General features: G+C 42.4%; 1 protein-coding gene across 1 annotated transcript in view; it reads left to right on the top strand.

Moving 5' to 3' along the window:
• The first annotated feature begins 3873 nt into the window (after window positions 1-3873).
• The window catches only part of SMC6 (Structural maintenance of chromosomes 6), a 256438-nt gene continuing 249132 nt past the window's right edge, over window positions 3874-11179 (top strand). The window contains exon 1 of the mRNA XM_080278837.1: window positions 3874-3999. Within this exon, the coding sequence (XP_080134963.1) occupies window positions 3874-3999 (126 nt within the window). The remainder of the gene's footprint in view (window positions 4000-11179) is intronic.

Here is an 11179-nt window from a genome sequence, read left to right as displayed (position 1 = left end):
GGGCCCCAGCTTATGGACTTGTACTTACGGACCCTAACACAGAGAAACACCTATACAACTCCCTCCGGACATGCATAGCACCTATTTAACACCCAAATCACACCAATAAGGCACATAAATGACTGAAATAAATGCAATAGACACATAAAATGTGGGTTTAGAAGTATGTTCATACATTAATAAACATTCTGGTACTTATGGACTCTAACCGAACCTAACCTAACCGAACCTAACCGAACTCTGAAAAACACATTCCTACTGCACATGCATGAGGTAAGTTTAGTATGGAAAGAAGTACAGTATGACACTTTCTGGTAAGTATAGTATGGGAAAAAATACAATATGAAACATTCTGGTAAATATAGTATGGAAAATAGTACAACATGAAACATTTTGGCTACTTACAGCAAGTCCCTGGCCACCTCGATGAATAACCGCCTCCTCTCGGACTCTGACAGTAAGAACGATTTCCTGAAGCACTTGCACTACACTCTTCCTGAAGTCTTGCACTGAACTTAGTCACTAACACACAGAAGTCCGTTCTTTTCACAGTGTTCACTTTAGTCCAAATAATGTTCCATTAAATTTAAGTGTTGCACATTAACTTTTCCCAAGCCATGGCGAAGAGCGTAGGTCTTGTCGCGGTGAGAGACAGGCGGGAAGTGGGGAGGATGCAGCGGCGCTCTATCGGACGTCGGAGGAATGACAAACCAAAACAATGCTCTCACGCGGCGCGCGCGGCAAGTTCAAATTACGGACGGCAAAAAATCGATTTTTTTCCCAATTTTTTTGGATTTTCGGACCATTTTGGGAATGTTTGATCCCAGGACGATAAGGTTCGGTTAGTGGGGATGTTCGGTTATTGGGCGTCCGGATATTAGAGGGATTACTGTACTGTCATGCCAGGTGCCGCAGCATTATGTTGGGTGATGGTAGGGAGACGGGGAGAGGGTACGTTGGCCATGGTCATATCATAAAAAAGGTTATTGTTCTTGCTATCACTGTTCACGGTCTGAGGGTGCGCACTTGAATGGTTTGGCGGGCAGGAGACTCGGCCGGGTGGCCAATCAGCGCTTGGCTTGCGCTGACGTCACACGACCAATCACTGAGTGAAGCTTTTGTTGGCTGGGCGGAGCACTGGAGCCTGGCCTTTTTGAAATTTTCGAACATTTGCGGTGCACATTAGCAGGCATTTAGTGCATGATAAAGGTATTTGGGTAGTTTTTTATATGGGTGTGATAGCGAGATACGCTATAGCGGAACCCGTGATAGCCGAGGGTTGAGTGTATATATATACAGTATATTTCTACATTCATTAACATAAACAGAAACTACACTAACCTTAACGTCATCAAGAGAGTTATCTAGTTTTTCTGACCAGTTGACTCCACTTAAAGCATCAGCAGTGTACACATCTCTGCCTTTCTTATATTTAACAAGAGAGTATTTCTGAATCCTGAGGAGCATTCTTTGCAACCTTGGAAAAGCTAATGACAGAGGCTTCTCAAAAATTGTTTTTAATGGCCTGTGATCTGATGCTACAGGAACATAAGACTTCCCATACCTGTAAAAGCAACTTCTGTACACCAGGTACGATAACTAGAAGTTCTTTCTCCATCTTTGGTTAGAGTCCTTGTGCCATAGTGAGTGACTTAGCAGCATAAGCAACAGACTTATCATTTTGTGCAGTACAGTCTTCTACAGCATAACCTAAGGAATGAATAGAATGTCACAAGTTCATTTGCCTCATCAAATCTCAAAACAGGAGCCTCACTGACCAGTTCTTAAGTTCTGAAAGCACAAAGCTTGTTCCTTACCCCACGAGAAATCAGCATCGTTCCCTGATAATCTTCTGAAGGGCTCATTTCTGTCTAATAATCTAGGTACATTACAGTATAAACTTGGCCAAATAGTTAATCATATCCATGAATCTGAGAAGTTAGTTTTGTCATGAGGAGGTGGAAACTTAGCATTCACTTGTGTCATTTTAGGATCAGGCTTTAAACCATCAGCTGTGAGAATATGGCCTGTATACTCTATATGGTCAGTCTTTAGCTTAAGTTTTTTCGAGTTCAATTTCAGATTCCTTTCTCTGTGTCTTTGTAACATTTTCTTTAGTCCTCCATCATCCTGCTTATCATCACCTCCATGTACTAAAATGTCATCCATTATAACCCCATGGGGCTAAGATGCAAATGAATGTGTGTGTGTGGATGAGTAAATTGGGAATGTGTCGTCCTGTCTTGGCTACCTCCCATTCGTTAGGGGAAGAAGCCTAGGTATATAGATAACATCAACACTTTCCAAGTCATCAAGGGGGGCGTGGTAGCTCAATGGTAGAGCATCGAGCTTGTGGCCGGGGGGTCATAAGTTCGATCCTCGTCCAAGTCTACCATTGCCGGGAGGGGTAGCTCCTTCATTCTTCTTTGATAAATTTCTGGAACTGGACGTACTCCAGAGCCTAAATGCTGGTACCTGTGCCCACCAAAATGTGTTGAAGGTCAGTAGTTTGGATGATTCCTCATTTAATTCAAGTTGCCAAAATCCCTTGATAACATCAAGAACAGACAAGACAGTCTAGTGGAGGTTTCATCAAAATGTTACCTCTTTAAAGCTATGTTAAGGTCCCTTGGGTCTAAACAAACTCTTGAATTTTTTCGCTGCTGTTACCATGCTGTTAACCCAGGCAGTTGGACTACTATCTTGTGCAGGTACTCCATGTTTCTCCATTTCATCTAATCCATACCATTGCCTCCCTCATATACAAGGGCTTGGATAATGTGATAAATCTGTCAAAAGAATATACAGTATAGTAGCTATTTAATAAGGAAATAAGAGTGTACAACCAGACAGCTCACACTCAACATGGTCATTACACATGAACATGTCAACACATTATCTTATCCATCTGGCTGTCTATGTACAGTATTAGTCTGTCTCTTTGTTCTATCTAAGAGCATTAAAGGGAGGTAGGATAAATAATAAGTACTGTAATAAGATGGGCAGATTCTTGGAAAGAACATCTTAGTGGACTTCTTGCCTGTGGTTCTTTCTTCATTGCATTAAAAAATAAAATAAATGGAAATGAAAAGTGGGGGAGAGATAATTGGAATTAAGAGTAAAAACATCAGTAGGTATGGTATGAAAAAATATCCAGTACAGTATAGGAGTTGAATTATTCCTGTACCACAGATGTTATGAGTTGATGTCTTGAGCCCTTTATGTAATTTTTGCTAAATAGTTCTTGCACACTCGTCTCTCACTCATAGTCAGCTGGAATCTTTGCTACCCCAGTATCAGCATGGAAATTTGAAAATATAATTACTTCCAAGATACAGTCAGTCTCTCTCCCCCATGAAAAGTGCAGTTATCATTTAGTTTGTGGGTTAAATAAGGGAAGTATGGATACGAATTGCAGAATGCAACACCAGATATGTAATGAGCAATGTAGCTATCAACAAATTGAACCATCGCAACAACACTGTTATAAATTAGAGTGCAAGGGAGTGAGGGTTTAGTACCTTATGTGAGGACTGCTGCTGTAATGCCTATCTCCAAAATTTTGGTAGTGTTGCCAACAGTATTTTATGTGTCAGGGCAGTATTTGCTGCTGTTTATGTTGTTCTTGTTTGTGTGGTTCTAGACTAATCTGAATGTGAACTCAGTGGACAGCTGGCTGAAGTTACTCTTCTGCAGCCCATCCACCATGGAGTTGAGGAACATTTGTATAACTAGGCAATACAGCCACCTGATTATATCAGTGCAAGCACGTGAAAGCATCCCCTTACATCACCAGGATGCCTATGTACTCTGTCATATTTACAGTAGTGATATAGTAAGCTACATTACTTTTTATCTGAATGTTCTTTCCAGATGTCTGATCAGCAGCAGGAGGAAAATGATAAACTTACAGATCATCAGAATGGGCCTGTTCGTAAGAAGTTCAGAAGTGAAGACAACTCACTGGACTCCACTGGCCTTGTTGACACATCACATGAAGTAAGTTATAAAGAGATGTATATTATGTTTGATGGAGGCAGCTGGAGTTGCCATTTCTCTGCCTCTCAGAGTCTGATTTCAGTATTGTTTGCTCGCACAGTGCATGTGATCACGGTGCACGAATTGCATAGTACACGAGTGACCAAAAATCATAACCATAAACTTTGAATGCGTGAATTTATCCCACAATATGCAAGGCAGAGGGAATGAGTGGACCAAAATTGCTGTTTTCCCAAACTACATGGACTCCCCCCTTCACAATGCACCCATCTTGACACAGATGAGCAGAACTTCCCGGGCATTCTATTGCACAGCGTGGGTGTGTGGCCATTACACCCAAGACTAACACACCATGAGGATACGCTCTCTCAGGTTTCCCTGTCGTGTACTAGGGACGGCTGTTTTGTTTTTCTCTCTGCTGCTTTGTCCCTTCTCAGCACCATGCCTCTGCCACCACGAGTGAAGAAACTCCTGACGCACACCACCAAGATGGAGATAATCAGGAGAAAAGCCATGGACCTGGCAGAATCTACAGTGAGGACTGTTTGGAAAAACAGGGAGGCCATCAAGAGGCTTCTGAAGACGTACGGGGCATCAGAGCTTGATGGCCGTTCCCGCATGGGTAATAGTGTGAAAATTCTAATGGAGAGATACTTTGCCTCCTTCATTCTGAGGAAGGAGAAGGAAGGTGTGCCATTCAACGATACGTACATGCTGGACCAAGCCAAGCTCTTTTACAAGGCAGCATCTCACAAGTTATCTGTGGACAAACCTTTCAAGGCATCAGTTGGATAGCTGCACCATTTTTTTTTACAATACAGGGAACTTCCTCATGTCAGACTGTCGGGTGAACGAACTTCTGCTGACGATGTAGCTGCAAGAGAGTATCCTGCAGTATTAAGGGCGGTCATTGAAGAAGGACAGTACACCACGGACCAGATCTGCAACATCGATGAGATGGCGTTATACTACAAGGCAGTGCCAAAATCATCCTACATCGCAAAGGGACATGTGCAAGCCCCTGGTCGCAAGCAGAGCTAGTCAGAGGTGATGGTCATGCTGACTGCCAACCCGTCTGGGGGCCACAAGATGTGGCCTGTTGTCGTGCACACAGCTTCACATCCTAGATGCTACAAAAACCTCACTAATATGGACGCAAGTGGCGTGTACTGGTACAGGTCTGCTAACAAGTGGATGACTGGCAATGTCGTGGTTGAGTGGCAGATGAAACATTGCATCCCGGATGCCACGGTCAAGTTTCAGGAACTTGGCATCCCTGTTTAGATGCTGTTGTTGCTTAACAGTGCACTAAGTCACCCACCCTACCTCGAAGATCTTCACAGGAATTGTGTTATTTTTCTGCTGCTTAGGATGACGTCAGTCATGCAGCCACTGGATAAAGAACTGATCACCACTGTGAAAAAGTTTTACCACCAACGGGTGTACAACTACTGTATCTACATAGGAAGACCGATACTCAAATGGAGCTTCATCCCCTAGAGGCCTAGAAGAAGTCAATGACTTAGATATGGACGACACAGCGTAACCCACACCATCCTTGCCAGTAGTTGAACCACCACTCGCCTCAGCCAAGAACTCTGTTGTGGCATTTTGGTGTGGTTTTTCAGAAAGGACGCGGTTGGCTTCATCCTACATGCCTGGGATGTGATAACCCCTGCACCGGTGAACCATGCTTGGTGACTACTCCTGCCTCACTCATGCACGAACCATGGGACGGCCATTCAACACTCTGGTGGAGACAGAGGCAGGCCACCCTGACAGCAGCACAAGCAGAAGCAGGTTTTACGTAACGTTGGCGGACATATGAGAGGTGCACAGTGCTACCCAGTAACAGCCTCCCCAGGAAGTGTTGCATTGGGTAGATGAGGCTGACACTGAGTCCAAGGCCAGGCAGAGTCAAGTAGGGGAGCCTAGTGTACTGGAGGGCAGCATAGAACTGTCAGTGTCAAGGATAAGCAAGATCTTTGTGGCAGTGAATAAACTCAAAGAAGAACTGAAGGAACAGGAAATCTGCCAGCAAAGAAAGGAAGAGGTTCTTATTAATATCGACAAAGCCTTCCACTTCTACACAGACAGGCACAGGCAGGAAATTAACAGGAGGAAGCAGGCACTCATAACAAGTTACACACAGCGGCCTCAAGAGAGTGAAAGTGAGGAGCCAGCTACATGCTCTGATCCAGTTCCTGTAGAGGAAGAAGATGATGCAGTGTCAGATCTGTCAACATTGGGCTTCGAGGGTTTTTTGGCTGAAGTGAATGACTTAGAGGCTCGTGGGGAAGGTGCTCAAGAGGAGTCTAGTTATGAGGAGGAAAGTGTTGGTGCAGTGGCTGGTGCGGCTGAGGCACCCTAAGTGTGTTGCCGTTCCATGGAACTCCTGTTATTTAACCCATTCACTGTGTCAGTGTTTGTTTACATGTACATCTCATGTGTGGCAGTTTTCAAATATTCAGGAAAAAATTAGACAAAAAAAATATAATACTGTCAAAAGATAGAGGAAAAAAATCCTGAGTTCAGTGGTATATAAAACAATGTTGGAAAAAAAAAAAAAAAAAAAGCTGAAACAGGTCCGTGAAGTAATAAATATTCCCAGTGCAGTGGTGCCAGGCAAAGGATGCGTTATGGTCGCTATGTGTCATCAGTGTCAATCTTGTGATCAGATAAGGTGTAAATCAGCATCTGAACCATCACTGTCATCATCTGACAACGTATCACTATCATCACTACACTCATCCAGGGATTTCATCCATTATTTGCTCGGGCTACTGCTAGTGGCGGCCTCCTGGAGAAGATTTTGTACCGGTACCTTCGGCATGTTGTAGGCAACTAAGCTGAGCTCTCCACCTCATAAAAATGCATAATCTATGTATGGCAATATTCTACAGGGTGCCATGAGTTGCTAGCTGATTTATTTTGCACCATTTCTGACGGCAGAATTTTTGAAAGCAGGAAATCATATATGATACAGCCACAGAGCTATTTGGACTCAAATATCATATATGATACAGCCGCAGTCAATGGGTTAAGTGCATCAGGCCTGTCGTCTACAGTTTTTAAGGTGACTGACCATATTTTTGTTAATCTACCATTATCTGTAGTATATGTCTTAAAAATTTTCCCTTTATAATGTTTCTAAAGTTAATAAAATATCAAGGTTCGAGGGTCCCTGCCCATACGTTATTTTTCCCATAAGATTATGTATTCACAGTACATGAAATCACAGTGTGCGAGATCATGGACTGCCCATCCCGCACACTGTGCGAGTGAATTGTACTTCCTTCTCAGTTGTATTGTCTTCAGTGTTTCTGTAATTTGGAGAGTAATCCAGTGTACTCTCATAAATGTTTTCCTCTATCTGTATGCCCCAGAGCACAGCACAGTACAGTATTGTACTGTACATGCATATTACATGAGACACTACCCCCACCTCCCACCCCAAAGTACAATATTATACTGTTCATGCATGTTCCACAATACACTGCCTCCACCTTCATCCTTTCTCCTTTAGTGACAAACACTCAGGCTTCCCAACACCATTGTCTGATTCATATTCCATCAATGTCTGCAGCATACATTTTCTTTAAACTTCCTCTGTTAACCATCTCGTTTTCTCCTCAAAACCTGATCTTTTCCTCACTGGAACACAGCTAACTGATGCCACTGACAGTAGCCCCTATTCTGTATTCTACATTCTTTATATTTATTTCAGACCCAGAGTTGGTTTTTGTGTGTGTGCAACAATGTGGCCCATTCTTGTATTCCTGAACTTGAATTGTGTGAAATCTGTATGGGCTGTCCTCTCAGACTTCTGACCAAATATATGTGTTGTTTACTTATCCCCTGACTTTACTATTAAAATTTCTTGACTCCTACTTTTTGAGTGGAACACATAGTTTTTGCATTTCCATTCTCCTAAATTAATATTTTAGAAGATTTACGTTCGCCATGACCTTTGACTCTCCCCTCAACTTATTGATCCACCGGAATAACAAGCCCTTATGTTTCTAACAGTATGGTAGCGACCTAGATTGCCTTGTTTAGCACCCAGCCTGTATCCCTGACTGCTTTGGAGATAGTACATTACCAGTCTTTTGACCTGTTTCTTACTGTTGCCCCTTTTGATTACTCTGTCAGTCTTTTTTTGACCTGTTTCTTACTGTTGCCCCTTCTGATTACTCTGTCAGTCTTTTTCCTCCAGTCAACTTCTTTTATCACATCCTTATTTCAGTAACCCCTCATGTTGGTCCAGTAAGGCTAATGGACCCTCTCACAAAGTACCAGTGGGTTCTGTTCATTGACAGGCTTTCAGGGAGTACTTCTTTTACTTTCCTTGAAGTTATCATTACTTCTGTGGCTGAGTCTTAAGTGTGCGTTGTGCACTTTGAAGATGATCATCGCAGGCGTGGAAACATTTAATTATTTATATCCTCACCCTGCCCTAGGGTGGGAAAGGAGGTCCAGATGATGATGATATTTTTTAACCCCCTTAAAAAAAAACTCATCATGAGATGAGTTTGGGTGCGTTTGTAAGAAATGGAATCTAAAGGTGAATGTAAGGAAGAGTAAAGTTAAGGTCTTTGAGAGAAGTGAAGTCAGTGAATGCACAGTGAGGTTGGATGAGGAGGAAATGGAAAATCTGTCTATCTATCGCCAGATGCCTTAATCCCTTACACGGGGTGGCCACAAACAAATCGCCTCCACATCACCCTGTCCCCCACCATTTCAATGCCCTGCTTCCAATTCACACACCCCTCTGTCATATAATGTGAGTTCATTTAAGTACTTGGGTAGTGTGATGAATAAAAATGGATGTTTAGGGGGTGAGGTGCTTGAAAGGGTGCAACAAGGAAGAAAGGTTGCTGGTTCCTTGAAAGCAGTGATAAGAAACAGGGAAGTGAGCATGGAAGTAAAAAAAGCTACTACATGACAGTATTGAGATACCAACTCTAATGTATGGAAGTGAAGCTTGGACCTTGTTGGAGGGACAGAGTCAAGAGTGAGGGCAATGGAAAGGAGTTATTTGAGAGGAGCATGTGGAGTCACATGGAGTAACAGACTGACAAATGAGGAAGTGAAGGAGTGTTGTGGTGTGGATGTGGATGTGATAGGAAGTGTTAGGAGAAACACATTGAGGTGATTTGGCCATGTGGAGAGGATGGAGAGTGAGAGACTGATGAGGAGAGTGTATGTGAGTGAGGTGGAGGGGGGAGAGGGAGGGGGAGGCCAAGGATGAGATGGAGGGATGGAGAGGTATGTGAGAGAGGGGGTGTGAGCTAGGAGCAGGGCAATGAAATGGCAGGGGACAGGGCGACATGGAGGCGATTTGTTTGTGGCCACCCCTTACGAGATTAAGGCATCTGGCAATAGATAGATAAGTAGGAAAAAAAAAAATCCATGTTTCAATGCAGTCTGCAAGGAGATGGTTCCAGCACCATCTTATAACTAAATCATGTCCACTTTTTGTGTGCATGGAATTGTTGCTAAATCCATTCTTCATGCCGAGTGGGGGGGGGGGAATCAGCACTGAGTTCAAAATAAGAGTACAGACTTTCTGCTCTTTCCCAATCCCAGCCTAAACTTTCCAGTAGCTAACTTTTTCTCATTATTCCATTCTCTTTCCCACATAGATAGCTTTATAACTGTTTCCATTGAAAAAAATTGTAAAACACAAAGCTTGCTACTCTGAAGCAGGAGAATTACCGCAGACCTAATGCGATTAGAATCACTGGGAGAAGCAGCTCATTAGAAAAAAAAGAATACTGGTTACATGGGAACTGTGTTACTAGATGCACCCAACTGCCTAGCTAGATACAGAAAACATATGAAGGAAGCAACAGGAAGATATGCGTTAATTTCTCTAAAATTGAGGAGCCATAGGACGGAAGTATGAATGGACACTCCTGCAGGAACCGTGAAGACCCCATGAAGCACATAGCACATTAAATGTAAATTTGTGACTGTGTGATATAGTAACTAGCAGCCAGCTAGAAAAACTAAGGGGGAAAAGAATGAGAAAGTAAGTACTGTACAAAAAAAAAAAAAAAAAAAAAAAATGTCTTGCTGGAAAATAAGAAAAGCACTTCCTGTGCTGTGGCCTGTCAATAACACATCAGGTGGGAAACAAAGCACCTTTTCAAAAAAAAAAAAAAGGTATAGTATTGGTTTAAAGGAAAGTACAGTACACAATATACTTGAGTCACCAGATGATGGAGAAGGAACACTTATTAAGCATATACAATGGTAGAGAGTAGGGAGAGACAAAACAAGTAATGAAGAGGAGAGCAACATTTCAAGAGTGGCGATACAGTACTTCTGATGTGTGGAGGAAATGTGCAGTACTGTACAGTATGTCACTGGAAATGAACAGAATAGTCATTCATCAACAACTTCAAGGGTCCAATATGCTTTGTCTGGCATTTTAATGGAAGACAATAACCAGCACACTCCTTAGCTCACTGAGTCTGGGATAATTCCTCCTCTCACATCCTGCAGTGTCTGGGTGGTGTTCTAAGATGGCTGCAAGTCCTCTTCCAAAGGGTGCCTTAAGAAGGGAGCATAAAGTGAAATACTTTACCTGTACTAACTTCTTTTGGAGTCTAAAAGCATTCTTAAAAGTTGACATTGCATCACATACCTAGTGTTGTGGTATTTGTAGTGAGACTAATAAGAAAGTTAGTCAAGAATGAAGGAAAGGAAAACATGGCTGTGATTGTTGATGCTTGGCAGCAATACAGATCTTGCTTAAAGTAATATTGCTGTATGCTGTCTGGGTAGGTAAGTAGAAGGCTTAGTGAAGTATGGGCTACAGATGATATAGTTAAATAGGGGCTTGTGGATGAATGTGCATCCACCATAAACTGTCCATGTACTGCTCTGTGTTGGCACACTAGTATGATCAGTTTCTGCAGTTTGAACCATTGTACTATTGTTTTACAGTGCTGTATTTAGGTACGTAAATCTGTTACATTACAGTATTTAGATATGTAAATCTACCATATATATATATATATATATATATAGTAACAAAATTAATATAGTAAATACTCTTAACATGATTTGAATTTTCGGCCCACCTCAGGCCATCATCTGTCCCAAATAGTCAGCTCAGACTTGATTTGGTACTGTTCTGGAAGTTGCAGTGTCCATGATCGCCTCCAGATGT

Source organism: Coenobita brevimanus, chromosome 75 (assembly GCF_032717465.1).
Source record: "Coenobita brevimanus isolate Jiangsu-jjx chromosome 75, ASM3271746v2, whole genome shotgun sequence".
Classification (NCBI taxonomy): Eukaryota; Metazoa; Arthropoda; class Malacostraca; order Decapoda; family Coenobitidae; genus Coenobita; species Coenobita brevimanus.
This window is presented reverse-complemented; position numbering and strand designations above follow the sequence as displayed.